At 39.4% G+C, this 27,610-nt stretch overlaps 1 protein-coding gene across 4 annotated transcripts; it reads right to left on the bottom strand.

The window, feature by feature from the left end:
- Nucleotides 1–784: 784 nt before the first annotated feature.
- Nucleotides 785–27,604, bottom strand: LOC137961819 (uncharacterized). 4 transcript variants are annotated; one of them, XM_068808436.1, is made up of 9 exons: nucleotides 27,371–27,604; nucleotides 26,844–26,917; nucleotides 25,552–25,632; nucleotides 21,006–21,098; nucleotides 20,581–20,700; nucleotides 8,409–8,480; nucleotides 8,092–8,169; nucleotides 1,690–1,891; nucleotides 785–1,059 (listed from the first exon to the last, which is right to left on the bottom strand). In XM_068808436.1, exons 1-8 carry the CDS (start codon nucleotides 27,483–27,485, stop codon nucleotides 1,700–1,702), a joined length of 825 nt encoding a protein of 274 aa, XP_068664537.1. In that variant the 5' UTR covers nucleotides 27,486–27,604; the 3' UTR covers nucleotides 785–1,059; nucleotides 1,690–1,699. The 4 variants fall into 4 exon arrangements, with proteins under 4 accessions (XP_068664537.1, XP_068664538.1, XP_068664535.1 ...); XM_068808437.1 differs by having other exon boundaries at nucleotides 1,690–1,758; XM_068808434.1 differs by lacking the exon at nucleotides 785–1,059 and adding an exon at nucleotides 1,082–1,377 and having other exon boundaries at nucleotides 1,690–1,758.
- Between the last annotated feature and the right edge of the window lie 6 nt (nucleotides 27,605–27,610).

Genomic DNA, 27,610 nt, shown 5'->3' with positions numbered 1-27,610 from the left:
AGTTTGAAAAGAACGATTGGTCTCAATCGACCAATGCCTTCTTATTATCTCTTTTTACACACAAGCATGTCCAATGGAAATGCCCACAAAAGGGACTACGCTTGTGGCAGCAATCTACTGAAGAGACTGATTTGTTTCTATTAGGAAAAAAAATAAAAAAAATAAAAAAACTCTCCCCAGTCTCAGTTTCATCATCAAACCGAGTAGATTTGTTGGTGCAAGCCCCTACTATTTTTTCTTCTGGTGTCCCATCAGATTCGGTGAAGTTGGTCACGTTATTTCAATCAAAGCCATTGAAGTTAGCGTCACTTGTTCACTTGAAAGAACATTCTCTACTCGAGCACGTTACATCACCGTCACCAGCCACGTAGCTCGTGAACAATGTCACGTATCATATCACACATGGTGGCATCACCCCAGGTAAAGCAATTTCATAATACTCTTTCTCAGCTAAAATGGTTTTCATGATCCAAAATATTGGACAAAAAAGATGATATCTGCAAACCTTGGGGTTGCTATTGGGAAATCCAATTTGACGTTTCGGCGACTACCAAAACGACACACTATTGTATCGGACCACACTGGTCCACCTCGGGTACTGGTTTGTCTGTAGCAGTATCATCACATGCTATCTCACCATGAATCAGACAAATGAGGCACGCACGTCGTCTAGGGTAAATCCTTCTCCACAGAAAACAGCCTGTAAGAGATTGTAATGGTGAAGGGGAAGACTGAAAATGTACCTTAATTGAACCCAGCATCCAAATCTGTAAAGTTTGGGGGAGAGGCTTGATTCGTCATCAACTTCAATGCTGGATAACATATTTAATTATTCCCATGTTTAATCCTGCGCTTGTTGATTCCATCTTACATGTCCAGTCCAAGAAAGTTCACCACTACCCATGTAAACAAATAGCATCCATTGATTCGTTTCTACAAATAAAAATAAAATAAAAAAAGCGGTGCCTCACCAGCAGCACTTATTCTCTGCAACACAACAGTAAAAATGAACATATTCCATTTCCTTCACTCAGCTCAGAGAATCCGTCCATTCTTTAACTGAAAAACACACACAGCAACCAAGGGGAAATAATTTAGATGCCATATAAATGAGTAGAGGATTCCCGGTACAATAGAAGAGTCGGGTTTTGCATTCCTAGGTGAATTACAAGATAAAGAAGAACTTTGCCAAAAAGGTCATCCAGCAATCCATCAGAAGAGACTCCAATTTTCCATTTTGATGTGAATGACTAGAAAGAAACAGCTCAACATATAAATAATGCAATGGCGTGACAAGAAATTTGGTTGTCCTTGAATATTGAAATGTAATTTTGTTCTTTTCTGCCTGGAATCACACATGCCATTTCCTTCCACATCCTGCCAATATGATGGCCCAAGGTTTCAGAAACAAAACGTTAAGCTCATAATTATGCAATAGAAAAAAAGATCAAAGACATGCCAAGTATGATGATGATGAAAATGCCAATTTGCAACTGTTATACCCTCTGGATCAATGTGGTCGGTTGGATAACAGTATTTTGAATCAGAGAACTAATAAAACCTCCTAAATGAAAAGCAGAAAGTTGAGACTTTTGGACAATAATTAAAACTTATGGCAAATCTTAAAAGACACTTTCCTTAATAACTAGCAAAAAAATCTGTAAACAATCACTTGTATTGACAAAGTACCTGTCTCTTTCTAATCGTTGGTGACTCGAACAAGCAAGCCAGTCGGCGAATCAACCATTTTGAAGTGACCTGAGCCAATAAGATCTCTAAGATGAAACCGCATGTCAAGAGGAGAATATCTCAGGCGCTGCTTCTCCAAGGAGGCCATCAACATCTCTTTGTATTTCCTACGGTTTAGGAAAGCTAATAACTCTTTTCTTCCCTAAAATAATACAAAACAATGGTAAGAACATTAGACATTTAAAATTCGCACCATTTCTATGATCTGATAGTGTACAAGTGTTTCATATGCCCTTATATTACTGTTGCATGCACCATTACTCACCCTTTTATTTATTAATTCACTAAATCAGATTAGGGAATCTACTATGATTAGGACATAAAGATATGCTCAGTAACGCTTGGACCCAACAGAAATGCCAAAAGATAAGAATGAGGCATCTCACCTTGGATGTCAAGAAAGTGAGGTATCTATCAATCACGGAAATTGGTTGGTTGTTTAATGTTGATTGTCAGGACTCCATGGATTTAGCTCATGGAGAAAAAAGGGAGAGAGATTCATTGGAAGAAAACCAAAGGAAGAAGAGGTTATGGACTTGATCTCCTAACCCTCCCCCAAAAACTCTATTTATAGATTAATGAAACTACTATATTACAATAATACCCCTGAACTTAGGGGGTTTAGGGTTTTAACCCATGCCTAGATAAACGGCATCTTGTATCCACAAGGTGATAATTGGGACCTGCTAGCTCTAACACAAGACTTGTTCTGATAGAAAAGATTTGGTAGGAAATCCGTCAACCATAGAATGGGGAAGAAAGGAACTTCTTTGCATCCATATTGAAGATATACAAGCTTGATGTCTCTTTCAAAACTTTTCAAAATTTCTAATGTCTGGATAGCATACCACCATGAACGTATATTACCCTCCAAGTCCATAAAAAAATGACTAGCCAAAATTAGAGACTTCGTCACATAACAAGTACAAGATCTTTCTAATTTTAAATCAATGTGGGCTTATTCTTAGCGTGCTCCCTTATGTGTCAGCCCTCTTTATGACTGCCACAAATGGATAATTCTTAGGTTGAGGCTCATCATATATGCCTGCCTCAGTTTTTTTATTTTTAATCAGAATATATGCCCTCCATACCTACTCTAACACCATGTTAAAGTTTTGTCCAAGTCCTTCCAACAATGACTAGTGAAAGTTATAGGTAAAAGATCTTTTTAATCTTGGATCGATGTGGGATTATTCATAACACCCTTCAATGCTCTTCCTAAAATTGCCAATTTTTTCACAAGGCAACCAAAGGTTCCTTCATGTAGAGTGAACAAATATATTAGAGGAATATGAACCTCAAATTCATGTGAATTAGTTGCTCCCATAGTCTAGTTTAGCCATTAGAATTAAAAGCAATGTTACAAAAATTGACCTGTTCACTAACCTGGCAACCAGATCCAATCAAACCTAGTTTAATCAGGTTTAATCACTGGTTGAACCAGATGATATCATTTTGATGTCTTTAACTTTTTAAAATAAAAAAGAAGGAAAATTATCGTCTGCCAGCAGGGGAGGATGGCTATCCTCTCTCATCGGGAAGGAAGACCATCAGGAAGGAAGACAACAATGCCTTTCGTATCAGTTAAAAGCTTAGAGGAGGGTGTGCAGAGCCCTCCTTCCTCACCTCTCTGTTTGTAAAGAGAGGTGAGGGCGGAAGGACAGCTTAGCCACATCCTCCCCCAAACTTTAAGCCAGCAAGGGAGCCGCTCCTCAATGGTGTGCAAACGCTCTGCATGCCAACAAGTAGGGCAGCAGCCCCTCCCCCAGTCTCCCATGATGGCTGCAAGTAGAAGGAATCCCCGTCTGCATGTTTGATTTCGAAGGGGAAGGAGAGACTGGTCTAACTTGGTCGGATTTTTCCACAGTTCACCAGTCAAGCCTTGGAAACCAGCCAGGTCGGCTGGTTTTCCCCTTCCTCTGGGTGTTATAAGTACAATCTTGGACAAGGCACTAGATCAGGTTGAACCTGGTTCAGACCAGTCCAAGTTTTATAACACTAGTTCAAAGTAATGGCTCATAATTCCCTGTGTAATTTTTTTCCTTATTCCTCTAATTGAAGATTCTTTAAAATTTTTAATAGAATTAAAATAGATGGTTTTATTGAAAATGTACTATAGTAAGCAATGATCTTACAAATATTATGACTTTTTAAAAATGAAAAAAGTTAATACGACAAAGGCAGATAGAACTGAACCCAATATCATTTCCCTACACGTATTGAACGATTAATCAGGCAAAGATTTGGTCCACCTCGGCCCCATTAGAAATGGGCCTCAATCTTGTTCCCTTGAGTCTGTTCTTTCAAGTCCAAAGTAATAGCAAGACTAATATTGCACTTTCGTAGGATTAAAAACAAAAAAAAGAACTTGATAATTACAAAGGGGCACATTGCAACTGAAATACATCATACCAATATGGGAACATTGCAAACCATCGGGGAAGGTGGCAGCCCCTCCCCAGTCTCTCCCCTGCGGATGCATGCAAACACTGCTTTCCATCCACACAGTAGAATGGGGAACGAAGAGATTGGTTCAACTAGGAACATTTTTTTTTTTTGTGCTTCGCAAATCGAACCACAAAAACCAGTTGAATCGGCTGGTTTTCTCCCTCCCTAGGTTTTCTCTCTCATAGACGTGAACAAGAAGTTAGGTCTGGTTGAACCCGCTTCTGTCCAATTGGGGTCTGATAATACTGAACCCAGACCTTCATCTATTTTCCCATGCTTGTCAATCAACATTACTGGGAACCTTCTCAAGGGTGCACTATAAGTTCTTCTAACATGCCAAACCATTTGACAACTATTTTGTATTCTCATTTTGTGCTACTCATAGTGTTCTCAAATATGCTCATTTAATTTTGTTTTGAAAGTCTTGCCACACAAGTTTCGAATCAATGACCACCTTGAGGTCTAGGATTCGACTCTGAAAGGTGTTTGGGGTATCTTAGGGTTGTATTTGTGTGTATAATCTCAATATATCTCACTAGCACATTGCATAAGTACTTACGTACAGATATTTTCAAATTAATACCAACATAACTCTGCAATATCACAAAAATTGCTTACATAACCTCTTGGTGAAGAATTCAAACTGTTTTTTTTTTGAATGGCAGTCACAAATGTAATTATTATTAACACTAAGCTTTATTTTTTTGTTCAAATCAATCAATTAACTCCAACCATGGCATAAAAAAGAGAAAACCACGAGCATATCATAGGAATGATAATCATGACTTTTTTAACGATATAGGCCTATACATCATTTATGCAATGTGGGCCCATAGAACTTATGTGCAGCACACCTTGTGAGCCTACCTTAAAATTGTTGACACTAGTCTAATATATGGTTATCACGTGGGTCACGTTATTTGGATTAAAGAAAGACTGACTTCAGCTCATGTTCAAGTTTTTGTAAGAAGACACAGAAGAAATAAAACAGAGTTAGGGTTTTTGTTGATACCGAATACCTATACTACAATAAAGTTATTCCCCTTATATCTCACTTACACTCAACTCCCTAAACTGCCCCTGCATAAGCTTAAGAATAATAGAAATATCCTTAGGGTGGCACCTAACATTCTACTCCTACAAGAACCATGTCTTCGAGGTTCGGCTACAATAAGTGCTGCATGCATCATCCATCATCCCATGGTCTCCAACTTTTGTAGACGCCAACACCCAATTAAGAACCATAGTGCTTGTCTTTGACCAACAAAAGTCACTAGCCACTCCAATGCATGAGGTCCAAGATATCAGCAACCTCAAATGATTGTCGGCTGATCTCTGTCTTCAAACCCAACCACAAAGCATTCAACTTGTGGTTTGAGGTCAACTACGAGCTGTTGAAGGTCAAAAATCAAGACAACCACATACATAGAATCAGGGAGGTCCTCATCAAGCTCAATCCCTAGGAAGTCAACACAAGCGAAGTGCTTTTGAGTCTTAGTATAAGCATTACCATCGTCTTGTGGTTGGATAGTCTCTGTCAAAGGGGTTGGCAAGAGCGAGCTCCCAAGACACTTTGACTATGCGATCTCTGTTGATGGTGGGTTTGTTACAAACCCCAGTTATGTCCAAGGCTAGGCCATGTTGACCACAAGGGTTAGGTTAAAAGAATAAGACAAAATACCCCTGCATGGGCTAAGCTGTATGATTGAATCTAGCATAGAAGTCTAATCTAGTCAGAAGTCAAATATTTTTCAAAGGTCCTTCAAGAACAGGAATCAAGAGACTTGCACAGCTAAACTAAGCCACTCGTTGGCTGATTAGACAAGGATACTGAAAGAGCAAGAAAAGAAGTCCAAGTTAGATGTATCTAGAGGTGGAGTAAGGAACAAGTAAGTAGAGGTCCAGCTTTAGTCTTACACAGAATAGAGAACAAAAAATGCTCAAGTAATCAGTCTATATATTGTAGGTTCTAAGAGCCATTTGAATAATTCAATCAGTATAATTCTCTTTATTTGCTTCAACTACCCAAGTAAGCCGATCAATGATAATAAGTCAATAGCCGACTAACCCCTGATTTAAGGGTTTCTATCTGATGAATCTAGCCTCAAAAGTTCAACCATCTACCCAAGGTGGAAGACCCCTGGCAAAGGTACTATCCTTGGGTGCTAACCATCTTGACCACCCAATTCATTATCCATAATTCACCCATGAGTTCCACCCAACCACCTACTCCATTCCCCTACCCAGATACACAAGGAACTCCCCAACACTCGTGCATTACCTCCAATGCAACCCAGTCCAGTTTGGAGACAAGTACTCTCTTCTCTAGAGTCCATCCACCAATACTCTTTCCTCTCTTAAGCCTCACGCCCGCTAGAGAAGCCTTAGCTGCCACCCTCTCCTTTCCATCACTTCCCTCCCACATGCAAACTCTTCCCCACTTTCCTAAAACACCCCTCATCCTATATCACCTTTTCTATCTCCAACTTTCCTAACTTCTCTCTCAAGCAACACAAATCCATTCTAACCCTTCCTAGACTTTCCCAATCCTCATTCAAGACCTCCCTTAGCCTATAAATACATTTCCTCCCTCCTCGGACTCTCACATTCTCTCCTCCAACCTCTCCTCTCTCTCAAGATTTCTCTTTTTTTGTTCCTAGTCTCTCTCTTCCCAACTTAGCCACAACCGACCCTCTACCCAGCAAATACCCATTCTTGCCTACCCTAGACTTTCATTAGGATCTAACCAACTAATAAAACTGAGTGTACCATCCCTCACTCATTCCTTAGCCTAGCCAAACCACTAAATCCTAATCTCTCCCCTATCACAGCCTTAGCCTACCCAACAAAAGATCCACGTACATACCTCCCCATCACCTATATGTAGCACATTAAAAGTTCCCTAAGGCTCTCAAATAAGCCCTTATGCCTTTGCATGAACCCAGAATCGTAATAGTGTTACTCTTATTGTGGAAAGAAGTCACCACCACATCATGTGTCTCTTATTGTCCAGGTGGGGGCAAGCTTTCAGTTGTTGTAGTCTCAAGTCAAGGATCGCTTGCTATCCCAAACTTGATGTGTTGCTAAAAGAGGGCGCTTCAGGAGAATTTGGCCTTCTAGTCCTGAAAAGCATCTTTTATTGAGGCTTCAAAGTTATCTAAGATCTAGTATAGTTCAGCCACCATATCCAAATCAGTAGTGGGCTTTTCATAAGCCATCTCTCGCAGAAAGTCCTGTTCTGCTGCTCACACCCTGCTTCAAACATGACCTACTGATTTCTCCATGTAGACAAATTAGATTAACAAGTCGTTTTCTATGTTAGAATGACACCAAGATTTTTGTCAAGATATAATTTGTAATTTAAAGATCTGTTCTTGATGGCCAAAATCATCAGTTGATTGAAGCTTCATTCTGCTGGTCGAGACTTTCTTCATGCCCAAACTTAACTGCTTCTGACACCAATTTTAGTACATCGTTTGTCTTTAATTGAAATTAGCTTAGTAAACAGGTTCTTAATGGGTTTTCCTTAAGACCCTAGGGTATTTTTCATAGAACACGAACACAAGGAAAACAAAAGACCTTATAAGGCATCCATTAGGAACCCAATATAAACCCAATAAGCTTATTGAGTTCCTAACAGATACCCATTGTGTTTTTATTGATTTTAATTGTGTTTTGGGTTGGGTAATCCAACCCATTGACAACCCTACCAAAGGTTTTTAAAAGAATAAATAAACAACGGTAGAAAACAGAAATATCTTGGTAGTAATTGGCATCATGACGTGACAAGATGAGGCTAGAAAAGGTAAATTTTCCTACTTAAGTAATATTAGCCAATTTTACCAATTTTCAAAATTCAACTAACAAAAGGAAAAGGAAAGACAGAGGGAATACCTGAGCAAGGCCCTTGAGTACAAAACCAATATTTGGGATTGCAAACCAGTACATATTTGAGTCAATCAGCTGGCGAGTCTACATAGTAAACATTAATGACATTTATGATAATAGACAATGCAAAGTATGTAGCAAAATGATCAGAAAGGTACCGAGTAATGTGCTTTTTATTTCAATATTCAAGGAAAAAGGTTCTGAACAAATTGGACAAACAAGACAGTTTGTATTTCAAACCAGAAGCTAGAAAAATTAGTAACTAATTAACATCGATGCCACATCTTTAGTGTATTTACACAAAATAAGTAAGATTTACTCACAAGAAGACCAGCATTGATTAAAAAAGAAACATGCTTGTCTTTCACCTTGCCTCCACAAGATAAGAGTGAACACTGCAATGCAGCAAACAGTAGCAACACTGTAAAAGGAAAATCATATGGTGAATTATTTATTTAACTGTATAAAAAAATGAGTGGCAACTGACTGCCTCTAAATTCCGTTTCAAAAAAAAAAAAAAAAAGAACTGCCACTACATAAATTTTTGAAAGATTGGTATAAGGATATTTTGGTCATTTCAGTCTTATGAATCTCGTTAAGGTACAGCAAGTTACACTTCATATCAGCACTCTAGGTTTGAAGTTTTATTAGATTCTGACTTGTATTTATGAAGTTACAAGGATGTTTTGTAATGAGGGCATAATTATCCTTTTCTGTAATCATTCACTTAAGTCAGGAAATATAAGAGAGAACTCAATTTTTCTGAGCCCTCGTTAAACGCAGCACACTGCCGCTTCTCCTTTCCTTTTGTCTTCTTATTTGTCTCTCTCTCTTTTCTCCTTTAATCCCTTCTATACTACAATTTTACATGATATCAGAGTGAGAAGTCGATTTTGGGAGGTTCTTTTATAATTTTTGGGTTCCTTCTACATAGGGGTGGCATCTAACCGAGCCGGTTAGCGAGTAGCTCGAGCTCGGCTCGGTTCCAGTTCGATTCGGTTCAAATTATATCGATCTTGAATCAAATTCAAGATCAGACTCGGGCTTGTTCAAGTAAACGCGCCGAGCTCGAGCGAACCGCGGTTTGGTTTAGAAGCTCACAAGCTGGCTCGTTACTTAACGAGGGTTCAGACTTCCTCTTCAGCATTCGGCAACCTTCGTCTTCGGACTTCAGGGAATCAGCAAGAATCGGGGAAACGCAAGCAAAGTGCAAAGCTTGAAAGATGATGTGCGCGTCACCGACGTAGATCCGCTTTAGATTTATCTGCTCCCAATTGGAAAGGCAAGAAAGGACATGTGTTCTACCACATTTGTAATTCTTAAGCCAAACGGTAGGATCCAAATGGCCACCATTATTACTTGCTTCCTGCATTTCCTGCTTAATTATCCATAAACGATATCATTGACACAGGTTTTGTATTCGACCTAGAAATCTGGCAGCTATTTCATTTTCCCTAGTTTTTCTGAGTTAAGCCTATGACACGAACTTCCACTTTGCTTCGCCTCTCCCTTTTCTAACACCCATGCCTCCGTCTTCTCTTCTCTTCATTTTGGTAAGATTTGTGTTTTACTTTTCTAGTCTTGATTCACTTATTGGAGGAGATTCACTTATTGAATGATGTTTCTTTTTTTTTCTGAATGGTATGAAATGTTGTATTTTATATGTCTGAGTTTATGGATTTTGTTCTTGTTGGAAGATAAGTTTAAGCCCACACGACCAAGGAAGACCCACAAATCTAAGATTATTATAAGATGGGCCACATGACCAAGGAAGGCTCACAAGATGGGCCCAAACCCATAAGAAGTAGGACCCACAATGATTACCATGAGCTGGCATCCTTATCACAACAGTTGGAAGATCAAGAAGGACTTACAAAAGTATCTTATCTTATGGTCACGTCGAAGAAGAGTTTTAGTTTGAGTTATGTTTGTCTTTTATCTATATTGAGTTATTTAATTATGTTAGGACTTATCTTTAAGTGTTAGAGTTTGGGTGTAATTGGGACAAGGGTAGTTTTATTGTAATTGGACTCTACTACCTTCCTCTATTATAAATAGAGGTTCATGTACTCTGATTACAACAAGTTATTGAAGTCAATAAAGTATTTCTCTTTTCTATAAATTCAACAGTTCTAACTTTCTTCTATGAACAAACATTGGTTTCAACAGAACTATTTGGCTTCTTCAAGATTTGCTTGCGAAACCCTTTTTTAAAGTTCATATTTGACTCATTAGGTGTTTGAAAAGATTCCTCTTATACTATCAAAAGAATGTTGTTGGCTTTTATGTTGCATACTTATTATACTTTATAATTACAGGTATGCAAGACTCACATGCAATAATTGAAAATTTTAACATTTACTAGTTTATGAGTCTAATATAGCACTGCTGAAGGCTATTTATAAAATAGATAGTTCTAAATGAGTTATTGGGCTAGTGTATCCAAAGTAGTGGGCTTAGTAGCATTTGTCTTTCTCTTGATCAAACAATAAACAAAAGAACTAATTATTCAAATGTGTATGAAGATCATTGAATTTATTTTCTTCTTTCCATTTTGGTTTTTAAAATAATAACAAGCATAAGTAAGAGAATGTTTCTCATAGGATGGCTATCTGCCTTAGTTCTAAAGTCCCTTGACTGTGAATCAAGTCCTCGCTTGAGTTATTGAGGCTGCTTTGACTTCTTGATAGTGCTAGTCTTGTTCATTTTGGTAAGTGTTCTTTTCTTGCTTAGTAAAACAAAAGGATGATAAATTTATAAAAAATCATAAAACCTCAATGTTCTATAACTAATCACGATGTTCAACAACTATGTGCATGTATAGGCTTCGAACAGAGACTTATTCTATTTGTACATGCAATAGCTTCTGCTTCTTTACCTTTCTCTTACACCTTTTGATTTGACTCGTAAAGAACTCTCTTTATACTTTCTGATCTTGATTTCCCCACCTGTACTGACTTAAAACAAAGGTGGTATGCTAATGCAGGTGTTGTGGACTCAATAGCACACCGAGTCACACAACGAAGAAGACAACAACAACTCACTCAATAGGATTTAATTCTTATATTTCTTTGAGTAGGATTTATTTCTTATATTGTTTTAAGTAGGAGTTATTTCTTATATTGTTTTAAGTAGGAGTTATTTCTAATTACTTTATATGTAAGGGCATTATGGGAAATTATTGTAACCCTAACCCTAAAACTCCTTTACATGACCTATTTAAGGGAAAGGTATGAATGAAATAGGTAAGCTTTGAGATTTTAGAATAACATAGTCTAAACAGGTTGAGATCACCTCTTGATCTCGAGTTTAGGGTTTACTCCAAAAATCCAACCTATCCTTCACCCTCCATTGCCATCCATCTTCACCCAAATTCATCCCTCATTATCCATACTAAGAAAAGGAGCTTCCTGCCCCTTTCCCGAGCCCAAAGAGAGGATCTTCTCTCATCACCAGCGTCAACAAGAAGTTGGGTTCAATCCCCTCTTGACGAGCAGCAAAAGAGGAGTAATTCTGGTTCTTTCACGTGAAGGGTTAAAGCAACTCTTCTTGCTGGGAATTCATCACGAAAATAGAGCAAGGACAGCCATCAACGTGAGCCAAGGCTGCCCCATCAAGCTAGGTCTTCAAGTCCTAGAACGAGCTGCATCAAATCAGGGTTGAAACCCTGATTAACGTGAGCAAAACAGGTATTTCTCCATTCTTTCTCCACCTGAATTACTTCCATTCTAGCTATAACTTTAGCACTAGAATGAGATCATAAAAAGGGAGACTGATCACTGGTGGAAGAGTACCCAAAGAAGGGACCTTTAACCCTCCTTACCGAATCCAGCAACTCAGTACCAGTGCTGGATTCACATCTCCCACGCCGTGTTACTCGATCCATGACCCGGGACCGTAACAACTTGGTATCAGAGCAGGGTAACATGGGGGATAATATCAGCAATGAAGAAATCCAAATCAGGATACAAAAGATAGAAGATAGCCTTGAAGCAGCACAACCAGTGTTGGGAAAGGTTTGTGGTTTGGAAGAAGAGATGAGCCGAATCATTAGCATGCTACAGGAGTTGAGGACAGAGAGACATCAGAGTCCAGAGGTGAGAGAGGTTGTTCAACCATATCAAAGAAGAGGGGAGCAGTGGCCTGGGCGCACTGCTGTCCAAGCACCTCAGCATGGAGGCACAATCCCAAGGTACACCAAGTTAAAGTTTCCCTCTTTCAATGGTTATGTGGATCCTGTAATTTGGTTGCATAGAGGTGAAATTTTTTTTTTTGAACCAAGGGACTACTGAATGGGATAAGGTGCAACTAGCCTCTTTCCATATGACAGATGAAGCCATGTTATGGGTGACTCAAGTAGAGAAAGAGAGACCGGGAATGACTTGGGGAGAATTTAAAAATCTATGCACAGTTAGATTTGGGCCTCCCGCCAACAGCAACCCCCTGGGAGAGTTAGTCCTATTGAGACAAACGGGTTCGGTGGAACAATATCAAAAACTATTCCAGGAAAAGTTGGTTCGTGCTGGGAAGAGGGTATTTGTTGACCAGCAGGTCTCCTTATTCACAGCAGGTCTCAATGAGTATTTACGGCTAGAGGTAGAACTCCTTATGCCCAAGAATCTAGCTCATGCCATTAAAATGGCCCGAGCAATGGAACAACGACAACAGCCGCAGCAACGTAAGTCGGGTTGGTCGAGTGAGAGGAACACTTCCTCCACGTGGCAAGGGCGCCGCTATAATTCATCTCAGGGAGCATCTACAGCAGCACCATCCAGACACACTCCGACTACGACTCGGGTGGCCGATCGCCGCCCTGATAATTCTCTACTGAGCTTTATAAAAAAATTGACGAGTGCGGAGTTGGCAGAAAGGCGGTCCAAAAATCTCTGTTATAACTGCGATGAGCAGTATCGGGTCGGACACCAATTTAAACGATTGTTTTGGCTCGAGGTGGAGGAACCAGAGGATATTATCGAAGAGGAACCACCAAAGATATCCTTGCATGCTATTACTGGGCAGAAATCGCCAACTACAATGCAAGTCCGAGCTCATGTCGTCGACCACGAACTGGTGGGACTAGTCGACTCGGGGAGTACACACAATTTTCTGAGTTTGACAGCCGCACAGCATCTCCAGCTCTAGATACACACTCATCCGACAGCCACCGTCTCAGTGGCCAATGGCGAGAAGGTCCCTAGCTATGGGATTAGTAAGGCGGTAACTTTTTTCCATTGGATTTACTTCATTTAATGCGGAATTTTTTGTTATTCCCCTGGCAGGATTTGATATGGTTTTAGGCATTAAATGGTTACAAACGTTGGGGCCCATTCTGTGGGACTTTTTGGCTTTAACCATGAGCTTTGATTTGGCCGGAAGTCGGGTGCTCTTACAGGGCTGTCAGGTGGACAGGGCCCACCGCATACACACTTTGCAGACACAGGATCAGCCTGACAGTACTAGTGATGGTCTGGTTGAGGAGTTCTCTGACCTCTTCCAGGAGCCTTCGGGGTTGCCTCCCATGAGGCACTGTGACCACAAGATCTGTCTGAAACCAGGTTCCGAGGTAGTGGTCGTGCGACCATACCGTTACCCACACCTTCAGAAGTACGAGATAGAGCGTCAGTGCCATGAGATGTTGAAACAGGGTCTTATTCGTCCCAACCGCTCCCCATTCTCTTCACCCGTCTTACTTGTGAAGAAACATGATGGGACATGGAGGTTCTGCGTGGATTATCGGGAGTTGAACGTGCAGACAGTAAAAGACAAGTTCCCGATTCCGGTAGTGGATGAGCTTCTGGATGAGTTACATGGGTCGTGGTTATTTACTAAACTCGACCTCCGTTCGGGATACCATCAGGTCCGGATGCACCCCTCTGATATCGAGAAGACGGCGTTCCGCACGCACCATAGCCACTTTGAGTTCGTCGTCATGCCGTTCGGGTTATCCAATGCACCCTCCACTTTTCAAGCTTTGATGAACGAGGTATTAGCCCCTATCTTCGAAAATTTGTTCTTGTATTTTTCGATGATATTTTGATATATAGCAAGTCGGTTGAGGAGCACTTGGCACACTTGAGGATTGTTTTTGACTTGTTAAGAGCACATCAGCTCTATTTGAAACATTCCAAGTGTTCTTTTGCGGCTTCACATGTGGGGTATCTGGGACACATTATCTCACATGAGGGGGTTACGGTGGATCCCGAGAAGATCCGAGTTATTCACGAGTCGCCACAACCACAGTTGTGCTCTGCATTACGGGGTTTTTTGGGTCTTGCGAGCTACTACCGCAAATTTATCCAGAACTATGGGCCAGTGGCAGCACAATTGACGAGTTTACTCAAGAAAAATTCCTTTATTTGGAATGAGGGGGCCACCACGTCGTTTGTGGCACTCAAAGCTGCCCTCGCATCCGGGCCAGTATTACAACTTCCCAACTTCGACGAATTGTTCGTGGTAGAGTGCGACGCTTCAGGCGTGGGCATGGGGACCGTTTTACAGCAGTTGGGCCATCCTATTGCGTATTTTAGCAGACAGTTGGCAGTCCGCCATCACAAGCTGGCATCCTATGAGTGCGAATTGATTGGGTTGGCCAAAGCGGTCCAACATTGGAGGCCTTATCTCTGGGGCCGGGCTTTTCTTATACGCACGGATCACTACAGCCTTAAATTCCTACTAGAACAGCGTTTGACGACGTCACAGCAACACTGGATCAGTAAGTTGTTGGGGTTTGACTTCTCGGTGGAGTATCGTGCGGGGAGATTAAATAAGGCGGCAGATGCCTTATCACGGTGTTTTGAAGATCAGCAGTCGGTCTATTCTATCAGCCAGCCGAGATTTCTCATTATGGACTTGGTGCGAGAAGCACATGCCACTAACCCTGCACTGCAGGAACTGCATCAGCAGATCTCAGAAGGGACAATGAATGTGAAGTGGTTCATCCAGGATTCACTTATTTATTACAAGCAGCGGATTTTCCTTCCACCTAAGTCCGAGTTGATTCCAGCTATTCTCTCGGCCTACCATGACAGTACACACGAGGGGATCCAGAAGACCTTGCACAGAATTCGAGCTGATTTTTACTGGCAAGCCATGAAACCCTCTATTGCGACTTATGTGGGCGACTGTCAGGTATGTCGGCGCAACAAAGCCGAGCACTTGAGTCCAGCCGGTCTTCTCCAGCCTCTAGCCCTTCCTATGCAGGTTTGGGCCGACATTTCAATGGATTTTGTGGAAGGCCTACCCTTGTCAGCCGACAAATCCGTACTTTTCGTAGTGGTTGATAGATTCTCCAAGTACAGGCATTTTATACCGATGGCTCATCCGTATACAGCAACACGGGTTGCTCAGACTTTCCTGGAGCAGATAGTCCGCTCACATGGCATTCCAGAATCCATTGTGAGTGACAGAGATGCAGTTTTCATGAGCACCTTTTGGCGGGAACTGTTTCGCTGAGTGGGACGAAATTGAAGTTCTCCTCCGCCTATCATCCACAGACAGACGGGTAGACTGAGGTAGTGAACCGCACCATCGAGATGTATCTACGGTGCTTGGTGGGGGATCGTCCGCGGCAATGGGTTCAATGGCTTCCGTGGGCCGAATACTGTTACAACATTTCGTTCCACTCTGCATTGCAATCCACTCCTTTTCGGGTTATATATGGCCGGGATCCACCTCGCCTCCTCTCGTACAACCCAGGGTCCACCCGCGTGGACACGATTGATCAGGCACTCATAGACAGGGATATACTGCTACAGAATATCACAGAATGGCTACGACGCGCCCAAGCTCGGATGAAGGATGTATACGATAGAGGCCACCGTGAGGTCTCTTTTGAGGTTGGGAAGTATGTGTGGCTACGGCTCCAGCCCTACTGTCAACAGTCTTTTGCGGGACCTCCCCGTCATAAGCTCTCACCCAGATTTTTTGGGTCGTTTCCCATTCTTCGACGCATGGACCAGTCGCCTATCAACTCAAATTACCGGACAAAGCCAGAATTCACGATGTGTTTCATGTCTCTCTTTTGAAGCCGCATTCCGGAGCACAGCCTACATCCACTCCATTCCTACCACCGGTTGATCATGGCGAGGTTATTCTTAACCCAGCTGCGGTGTTACGCGCACGGCTGACCAATGACCATTGGGAAATTCTCGTCCAGTGGACGGACACTGACCCTGACGCTGCAACATGGGAACGTATGGATATCTTCAAACAAGTCTACCCAGCTTTTGAGCTTGAGGACAAGCTCTTTCTCCATGGGGAGGTAAATGTTGTGGACTCAATAGCACACCGAGTCACACAACGAAGAAGACAACAACAACTCACTCAATAGGATTTAATTCTTATATTTCTTTGAGTAGGATTTATTTCTTATATTGTTTTAAGTAGGAGTTATTTCTTATATTGTTTTAAGTAGGAGTTATTTCTAATTACTTTATATGTAAGGGCATTATGGGGAATTATTGTAACCCTAACCCTAAAACTCCTTGACATGACCTATTTAAGGGAAAGGTATGAATGAAATAGGTAAGCTTTGAGATTTTAGAATAACCTAGTCTAAACAGGTTGAGATCACCTCTTGATCTCGAGTTTAGGGTTTACTCCAAAAATCCAACCTATCCTTCACCCTCCGTTGCCATCCATCTTCACCCAAATTCATCCCTCATCATCCATACTAAGAAAAGGAGCTTCCTGCCCCTTTTCCGAGCCCAAAGAGAGGATCTTCTCTCATCACCAGCGTCAACAAGAAGTTGGGTTCAATCCCCTCTTGACAAGCAGCAAAAGAGGAGTAATTCTGGTTCTTTCACGTGAAGGGTTAGAGCAACTCTTCTTGCTGGGAATTCATCACGAAAATAGAGCAAGGACAGCCATCAACGTGAGCCAAGGCTGCCCCATCAAGCTAGGTCTTCAAGTCCTAGAACGAGCTGCATCAAATCAGGGTTGAAACCCTGATTAACGTGAGCAAAACAGGTATTTCTCCATTCTTTCTCCACCTGAATTACTTCCATTCTAGCTATAACTTTAGCACTAGAATGCGATCATAAAAAGGGAGACTGATCACTGGTGGAAGAGTACCCAAAGAAGGGACCTTTAACCCTCCTTACCGAATCCAGCAACTCAGTACCAGTGCTGGATTCACATCTCCCACGCCGTGTTACTCGATCCATGACCCAGGACCGTAACAGCAGGTTAGGCAAGAGTTGTGCCTTTTGAGGGTGCAAGTATTCTTATCTATGACTATTGCTTTAACTGTCCAATGGCATATTCAATCTGTCTTGAACCTCCCTATTTCTTTTTTATCATTTATCTCTGACATCAATTAATTTTTATTATCAAATTTCTTCTAAATGCGTAAATAACCTTGAATTTGATCATAAGTAGGACACTGAAATCCCATTTATTTATAATTCAGTATCAGTTAATGGCCCAAATTGATGACCCAAATGCTGGTCCACAAGATGCATGCAAAGCTGAGGGTAACTTCACCAGAAAATATAACGGTAGTCCAGAACAGCAATGGGAGAGGGAGAGAGAGAGAGAAAGAGAGAGGGGGAAAGAGAGAGAGAGAGAGGACGATTCATAATTAGTAATTTTCATCACTAAGTTCATTTTATTTTCCCTTTGTATGTGCATCCAAAGCAGAGCTTTTATCCTCTTTACCAAACAAGATAAATGAACTTCATTTATTTTCTAGCACAAAGAGAAAGAGCTAGAGTTTATAAATTGATATTGGATTTATAGTTTTTATTTGGGTGATTGTAAATTTATATTGATATTTCATTTAATTTTTTGTGTTTGATTATTGAATAAAGTTTATGCATAATATTATGCAATGTATAGACAATTGTCATGCCCAATTTTAAGTAAAATTTATGCATAATTTTATAAACAATTTATTTGACATGTATTTTGTGCAAATTTTAAATGTAGGTTGGAGCTCGAACTCGACTCGACTCGAGTTCGAGCTCGATTACAATTTTAGGCTTGAGCTCGAGTTCGAAATATTTAAATCAAGCCCAGCTCGAACATAGGCAGGTTCGAGCTCGGCTCGAATTTGATGCCACCCCTACTTCTACAGTTCCTCATCCCTAGGTTCAACCAATTTCTCTACTGGTGGGTAAAGATAAAAAAATTTCCTCTTTTTTTCCTACCATAGCCATTTGGCTCATGGCCTCTACCGCTAGTAGAGCAATTATCATGCTCTACTCCCCCTAGAGGGTTGTCAATTGGATTTTTCTACTCCATCTCTTGCTTGCATCATCCTAGCCTGCCTCCGTCAGGCTTGTTGTTGTTAAGATTGCTAGATAATTTGGATGTTGAGATTGTTATTACTTGTTGTGAATTTGAGATTGCACCCTAATTTGGAAGTGCAGGGCCCACTTGATAGGTGCTGATTGGAGTCTGTATTTATTGGATATTTGAGTTGACCTACATCATCTTGGATACGTTTGGAGTGAATTTCAATGATAGAATGGCTGAATCAAGCAAACATATTGTTGCATTTAAGTCGTATGAGAGTTCAGATAGTACAAACTCTCATCCTTTCAGATCACTTCCATAAAGTTGAATGGGTCCAATTATGTGAATCTGTCTCCATCTATTCTCATATTTTTAAAGGCCAAAATGAAGGCCAAATGTATCTAGGATGATCCTCCTAATCCCATAACTGAAGATTGGGAGGCAGAAGAATCAATCAAATAATGACATGGTTGGTCAATAGCATGGAGTCAAGATTCAGTAGTAGTCTTCATGACTATAGACCTATAGATACTCCAATAGAAGTCAATGGCAGTCTTCATAATTCTCAAAGTCCTTGACTTAAGGACAAGACACAATAGAGACGCATAGTGGGTAGGGTAAGTCAATGGAACGCTTCCCTCTTGTAATCTGCTCGTTTGAGCTCTCATAATAAAATTCAGCATCATTTCAAAAAAAAAAAAAAAAGTTAATTTATGCTACTGTTATCAGGCTTGATATATCATTTATTGAGGGAGTGACGAGTCAATTTATGGAAAACCCAAGGATTCGGAATTTGCTCGGGGAATTCTAAAATATTTTGAAAGGTGAACCTAGGAAAGGCCATTTGTACACACGTAATGAGAAGATTGATGTGTTAGGAATTCTGATGCGGATTATATTGGCTACAAGATGGATACACTCTTGTTTTGTTGGAGGTAACTTAATGAGTTGGAAAAATTATAAGTAAATTGTAATAGCCAGATCGAGCACCGAGTCAAAGTATAGGATGATGGCTAACATATGTGGGTGAAATCAATTCTTGTTGAGTTTGGAGTTTATATTCCAGAACTTACGATTATGAAGGGTGACAATCAAGCTACCATATTCATAGCCAGTAATCCAGTATTCCACAAGATGACTAAACACGTAGAGGTCGATTGCCACTTTATTAGAGATACTATTCTACAAGAGAAGGTTGTTACTCCATACATGCAATCCTCGGAACAAAAAGTGATGTATTTACAAAGCCCCTTAGAAAGCGTGAACATTTTGTCTTTTGTGACAAATTGGGTCTATTTGACATTTACTTTCCAACTTGAGGGGGATAGTTGAAATACTGGTATAGGGGTATTTTGGTCATTTCATATTATCTTATGAAACACATTAAGTTACAACAACTTACACTTCACATCAGCATTCTAGGTTTGAAGTTGCATTAAATTCTGACTTGCATTTATGAAGTTACATGGATGTTTGTAATGAGGGGCATAATTGTCCTTTTCGGTAATCTTTCACTTAAGTCAGGAATTATAAGAGGGGCTCGATTTTTCTCAGCCTTCATTAAACGAAGCACACTGCTGCTTCTCCATTCCTCTTGTCTTCTTATTTCTCTCTTTTCTCCTATAATCCTTTCTATACTCAAATTTTACATAAATAATGGACAAACCTTGCATATATAAAGGGATTACAAATAAAAGGAGCATATGCCATCTGAAGCAATCATTAAAGCATCTCTCTCTCTATCTCTCTACCTATCACTAAGACAGGGAACTTCGATGTCACCACATAGTATATATGACACTGAATCTGATAACCAAAGGTTGCATGTAAATGGACAGAGAATAAGAACAACAACGCACTAAATCAAACATCTGTAGACCGAAATATCTAGAGACAACTGGTTGATTCATAGAGTATAGTAAATAAGGTCAACTGGCATAAGCAAATTTTAAAGAAGCGAAGGTTTATCCCAGTATACAGTCAAAAGATGTGGTTACACATCAAAATCCCCATTAACCTTTGATACATCATAATGAGTTAGTTCAAGACAGTGAATGGTGCATTTGCAAGTAATAGAATGTAAAAGTATGTTATTTAACATATAAAAGCAACTGCAATTATTTTTGAGAACGTTATATAAGAATCACCAGTTGTATAGGAGAAAATTTATCAACCCTTGAGCAATTCATTGGCCCATTTCATTACTTTTAAGCAATAAAAGCCATATTATAAAAAAAAAAGGGAGAGAGAGAGACTCACCAGTTCATGATGTTCGATGCTAGTATCTAGCTTCGACCCAATTACATGGGTTATAAACCAGTCAAAAACGGCAGTATCATCTGGATTTTGAACTTCCATTCTCTTAACAGCCCTTTCTACCTACATAAAAAACAGCGAAGCAACTGGCTAGATTAAATCACTGTTCTGAACAGGTAAACAACAGTAGTAATTTTGAAATAAAATTGAATGACAAAAGCTTTAATATCAAAAGAGTATAGTGTTTGATTTGGAAATGGGAATACAGACAACATTTGGGGTGATACTAACATGTAAAATACAGTAGTAACTATGACATAACTTGAACTATGCAAAGTTTAAACTGCAAAAGAGTAGTGTTGCTTCAAAAAGGGAATGCTGACAACAATCGAAGAGATACTAGTCAGAAGAGAGAAAATGAGGAAAACCTGTTTGACATAGTCATCCATAAACATTATAGCATCATCGTCCTGTCCAGTATTAAGCTTAAATATCCTCAGAGCCTTCTCCCTCCTCAAGGACTGAAATAGAAAAATAATTAACAATAGCCATGGCCACTATGTTGTGCATGTGAAAGCACAGCCGTTCTATACATACTTTGAAACTATCACGGTGGCTATCAGGCCCTCAATACAAAAGTCATACCTATATGAGAGAAAAATGAGTGTCCAAACTTCTTTACATATAACATTTTTCACATGCACTAGCACGTTTTGCCCAAATTTTCCAAAAGAATCTCCATCTGTGAGATGCCAAAAGTGTCCAAACTTCTTTTTTTTAATAGAATTAGGTGCATTCAATACAAGGTCCAAAGGCTAGAAGTATACGATCAATGAAGGGGCACCCCTACTATGGGGATTGGAGGGTAATCCCCTCTTCCTTAAACTTGACACACATCCTCTCAATTTTTTTTTATTTTTTTTTTTATAATTAGGGAAACATGTTTAGCATAAAAAATAAAACCTGGAAAAATGCTTCTGAGATGTTATGATGCTCGTTCTGGCAGGTTAAACCATAGATATGTTTTAAAACCCATAAATTTCTCAGCACCTAGAAAGAACAAGATGAACATCTGAAAATTATATAGGAACTTTGAGGCCCAATGCAGTTCATACAAAAGACAATTTTCTAGGGAAATACAATTTCAAGAAATTGGAAGAAAGAACCTCCAAGTGCCTCAAGTACAAAGCCTAATTCTTTAAGGATCTTGTGACAGCTTGTGTTTTTATTAAATTTCTAAAGAGGAGTTTATGGCCGTTGAAGACAATAATCACTACCCCTTGGAAGGAAAATAAATTAGATTTATTACCGATGATCAAAAATTTGCAGTTTATTCAAGGAAGAAAGAGAAGAACTCGGAATGGCTCAATGAAAAGCACCATTTTGTGCAGTTTCAGTAAGATGTACAATGGGAATCTATAAATAAGATGCTGCATTTCTAACTATGGCCATCTTAATGCCACAGTGCCAAATACAGCGAGATAATGGGGATGTTAAAGTACACAAATTGGCTTTATAAATACTTTTTTTTTTTTAAATGAGATGTGTATGCTGAATCAAAAGAAAAGAGAGATTACAATACCTTGCTAAACAGTGTCTCCTTCCACAACAAGGTGTTGGAGAGAGACGCCTAATTTAGCTTGGGCATCTGCTAAATGATGAGCAGATCTAGGAATATAATTCTATTTACAACTTAAAGAAGAAATTAAATTACATATATCGTAATACATATCCCAATGCCGCCATGGAGGACATTCTTTATTTGCGCACCAATTGATAACAACTTTTGAGTCATCTTCAATGGAAAGGGGCCCAAAAGCACGACTTTTGAAAATCCGAAGTCCGTTTAATAATCCGGTCAATTCAGCCGTTGTAGAATCCGAATTTCCAATTGGCCCGGCATAAGAAAAGAGAAGAATTCCATTATCAAGTGGGTTGGTGGCACAGTATATCATAATGAGTAGGATCTAGTTGAGGAACATCGAAGGATAAGAGATCACCGACAGTCGCACTTGTTTATGAAAGAAGACAAAAGAAAAAAGGTTCAATTACAAGAGGCCTGGATTTCCTATTTTAGGACATGCTCCAAGGATAGAAAGTACTAAACGGGAAAGTTTCTCTAAGTTGCAATTTTCTATTTCAAACATGCTGAAATTAGAAGTTTTAATTAGGCAAGTAACTTGCTGCTTTAGTTAAAGCCCTCAATTAGAAAGTCTTTTCAAGTAATAGTTTCCTATTTTAAGTTTGTGTACTAGTTTCCATATTAATGTAGCCTAAAGTTAGCAAGTCTTTTAAGTTCGAAACTATTTCTTGTTTTGAGTTTCATTTTCAGCAAGTAGAACTAGATTTAGTAAGTCCTAATTATAGTCTATTTCCTATAGTGGACAATGTAGGAGTTTCCTATTTTGTTAATTTGTATACCTATAAAAGGCCTTTGTAAAATAGTAGACTACAAGAAATAGTGGAAACAATATCCATAATATCAAGAAAGGCCAAGTTTCTTGAGAAGTGGTATAGCCACCAAAGCCTCAACTACCCAAAACAATACCCAGACTTGTAATACAACTCCTGCCTCAACTGCAAATCCCAGCAAACAAACTCTCATTATCCAAAATTCTATCTCAAAACCCATCCAACTTAAGCCAAAACCTGCCACCAATGTGAAAATTTTGGTCATTATAAATCTCAATGTCTTAAAAGAGGAAAACAATCTTTAGTTCATGAAGGATGGAAGTTAAAAAAGTGTAGCATTGTTTAAAGTTGATGAGGAGGAGTAAGAAAACTATGATGAAAAGCTTTTACACTCCTAACAAGAGAAAGATTGATTGAAGAATAACATAAGTTCTTTAGGAGGTCATACGGTAAAAGTTATTATTGACTCAGGTAGTTAACAAAAAGTGATCTCACAAAAGATGTAGTCTCTAAATTAAACATGAATACCAAAGTCCACCCACATCCCTACAAACTAGCATTGCTCAATAATGTAACAAAGTACAAGTGTCTCAAAGATACTTAGTTACTTTTACAATTGGATATAGTTACATTAACACTATTTGGTGCATTATTGTCCCTACGGATTACATGTCACCTCCTACTTAAAAGACCTTTGAAGTTTGATAGAAAAACTATATAAATTGGGTCCAGATTTATCTGAACATTACAAGCCAAAGTTATGAGATCTCTTCCCAAGAAATAAACACAAGATCTTTCTAATACTGGATCCAAGTGGAATATTCTTAACACTCCTCGAGTGAGGGTTTACATGTAGACAATTTTGGATGGAAGTCCATGTACAAGTAGAATACCTCCCTGTTGTATGATAACCTTGACATAAGAGGAACTACTGTCATTAACTCCCTTTGCAAGCTTTGCAGCACCTCGGAAGAATCAGTCAACCACTTCTCTTCCCTGCCCATGCTCCACATCTGACGCCATGTCCTCCAACTTTTTCAATATCAACCTTCCCTCCCAATAATTTTAGAAACTTCATTCTCCAATGTGCTTTTAGCCCTGTCCTCACAATCAAAAGATCCTTTGGCAAACTTTATTTACTTCAATACCTTGGTGTATTTGGAACAAAAGAAACTCTGGAAACTTCTCCAAAAAAGCTTGCTTGAAAATATCATACAACTCACCTATGTTGCAATAAAAAAAAAGGAGTTTGGCAATTTTGAAAGCGCCTACATCAGAAACCATAGGGCTGAAATTGCTGTTCTTACATCTGTCAAACATTGCAAAATTGTTCCAAGGACAAACCCCCTCCACCCCCTTCCTCCTCCTCCTCCTTCTCCTTTAAACTCCATAAAATTAAATTTTGACAGTTGTTCCCTTAGTAATCTTGGGCCGGCTGAATATGGTGGTATTTTCCGGGACACTCAAGCCACAACTCTCCTCTCCTACGTGGGCCTCTTGGTATTGATGACTCCACGGTGGCTGAAATTCTGGATTCATGCCTCAGAATTGCATCGAGAAGATTCAATTCCCCGCTAACTGTAAAGGGGGAAGTCAACGACCACAATCAGCTGGTGAAAAAAGGACCGCCCCCCTCCTTCCTTGCTTACTCCACATTATAGACGAAAGTAATACCTTGGTGAATTCCATCTCACACCCCGTGTCAGCAAACATGGCTGATGAATCTCTGGCTAAAAAGGGAGTCTACCTCTCAGAATTAGCTCTCTTTGATAACCTCGCTCCATAATTAGTCTTGTACTTGATCATGTTTTTGTGCAATCTTCTGTTTCTTTTGTTGTTGCCTTGAGGCTCCACCCCTTGTGGCATCCACAGACACCCCCCCCTGCAACTCCCTTTTTCTCAATATAGTTCTCGCCATTTGGCTTAAACAAAAAAAAAGTCCATGTACAAGACCTACTTGATATCACTTTAAAGTTGGATCCACATTCATCCCAATATCACTGGCAAAAGTTTAGAAACTTCTTCCCAACTGATAAGTACAAGATCCTTCTAATCCTGAATCAAACATTGAATTTCAAAACGTCTAACACTCACAGCTAACAAGTTCAACTGGCACCCAATTCAAGGAATATCAAGATGAGCATAGCAAAAACAATACATGAATACAGTTGCAACCTTTTTAACGTTTTTTAAGTTTTCAAATCATGTAATCAAGAAACAGATAATGCTGTAATTAAAGTTATACAAGAGGGTATAGTGCCACATATACAAACAGATCTAACAAAAAAAACAAGATATCACTTAAAAATACCACTGAGGAGAGTAAAGATAAACTTTGATTTCAAACAAAAGGAATCCATGCAGGATCTATATGCCCTTGCAGGATATGACCTCATTTGGTCCACAAGGAACTTCAGATTTCTTTTAGTATAAAAAGGTCATGGAGATTGCATTTTAAGGCATCCAAAATCCATCAGGTTAAAGCAGATAATAACATCAGTTCCTTAACAGGGAAGATCAGAGAAGGTAAAAAATTCTATATGAGAAAACTCGATAACAAACCTCTAATTCTCTATCCACTTGTGTCCTATCCTTGACACTACTGTACAACTGAGAACGGAGGACAAAAGGTTCAACAGCAACCTGAAAACATGCATGCACCAAAGGCATTTGAGATCATACAGAAGTTATACCATGGAATGATTGACTATAGATTCAAGTATGAACTTGTAAGGTAATTGGATGAAATACAATTTAGCATTTGAAAATGTAAAGTTCAGCAAACAAACAAACTTCAAGACTATAACAACTATCAGTAGAGAAGGAACCATAAATGAGGTAACTCAACTTCTCTTAGTTTAAACATGATCTTAAGTGAAGGATATTTGAATCAACAAGAAGGTTTACAAATCCATAAAGTTGCATCACCTAGGAATGCCGATTGATAGGATGAAAACATGACATTTTTTGCACCTAACGAAGTTATGTCACCTGTAGACAAAAAGAAAAGATGCACATGAAGTAATGTCACTTTTGCACCTTTTCTTTTTTATTTCTTTCCAAAAAAAAAAAAAAAAAAAAACGAGAGATACACAAACATCATGATGGCAGATGCATGAGCCACTTTCTGAGCTTGTAAGAGAATTGCAATACAAACGTAAGAAACAGCTGGAATTCTCAGCAAGCTTATCAAGGATAAGGTTTCTACTTGATAGAGAATGCAGGTTGGCCATGTACCAGGAAGAGTGTGATATTGGCAATATTTTGCAAAGTTACTCTCTGTTAACTAGAAAACCCATGCGTGTTCCACTTTTCTAGTCAGTAATTTTCTGAATAGGACATTTGATGTACAGTTGGTACCCCTAGTTAGCAGGCATATCAGCTTACTCTCAGGTACCAAAATAACAAAAAAGAGGAGGGAGAAAAGCTCTAAGAAGGTGAACGTAAAATGTTTGGAACTCTTCCGAAGCAGCCATCTTGATCCAGGACTCCATTGCTACAGTCTTCTAGAATCACAAAAGAAAATAAAAAGGAAAGCATCACAGTCTCAATAAAGTATATGAGGACTGCATCTTTGTTGACTGAGAAAATGATACAACTGCAAATGCATGTAGAAATATTTTGATATAAAATAAAGTACAATAAAACTAAATATGTCCATGAAGTACATTGATACAACTGCAAATGCATGTAGAAATATTTTGATATAAAATAAAGTACAATAAAACTAAATATGTCCATGAAGTACATTGATGGCCCTTCTCTATTGTTAGAAAGTGAGAATATTGTTTCAAGAGTAAAAGTATGGCAAAAAGTAAGATCAAAATATGGGCAAAAAATTCACAAGTACAAACCTTTTCGATTTGTGGAAACTGAGAACACATTATTTGGAGAGCAATCAGTGTATCAGTAAATGTAAGTTCCTTCTCTGCACATGGAAAAGAAAGCTAGTAACGTCGTGAAACTAAACAGAGTCAGACGCACAAACACTTTAGAAAAATGACGTTGCCTGAAAATTCAAACATCAAACAGCAAACAGCATGTGACCAATGAATAAAGTCCACTCATACTCCCACGTGAAGAAAATTAGCTGAGGACGATAACTCAGCTAAGTCCCAGATAAACTGTCATCCATCACCTACAGAGTACCATTTCGGCGGCCTACTAGAGAAAGTCGGTGGCACTTCATTCAAGCGGGTCGAACCAGTTAATTTTGCATGAAATTCACTTCAAAATGTTAAAAGGTTTTCCGAACAGAAACGCCTAATCTACCTTACAAATGCTGAAAGTGTGGCCGCTAAACTATAATAGATAACGTTTAAACACTTAAAAGTAGAATAACGGAGTGCAATTCAAATAGAAATAGAAAAATAAAAATTACCTAACAGCGGCAATCCTTCTTCGGGTTCACCTTTACTCGTACCGATCTCTTCTTCTCGCTGGCGTTTTTTCCCTACGGATCCAGAAGATCCAGAAATCCTCTCCCTTCCCGACATATCGATTCCAGAAAAAGAATTTGACCTTTAAAAAAATTGAGAAGCACTGAATTTGCTTCACGCAAGATTTTCTGCAGTATGGATCAAAAAGGAGTTAACTGGGATTTGGCGCCAAGGGCTTGAAC

This window comes from Aristolochia californica, unplaced genomic scaffold (genome assembly GCF_029961685.1).
Source record: "Aristolochia californica isolate CCGP_79_NKW_82.1479 unplaced genomic scaffold, dmAriCali1.0.hap1 SCAF_1, whole genome shotgun sequence".
NCBI classification, from domain to species: Eukaryota; Viridiplantae; Streptophyta; class Magnoliopsida; order Piperales; family Aristolochiaceae; genus Aristolochia; species Aristolochia californica.
This window is presented reverse-complemented; position numbering and strand designations above follow the sequence as displayed.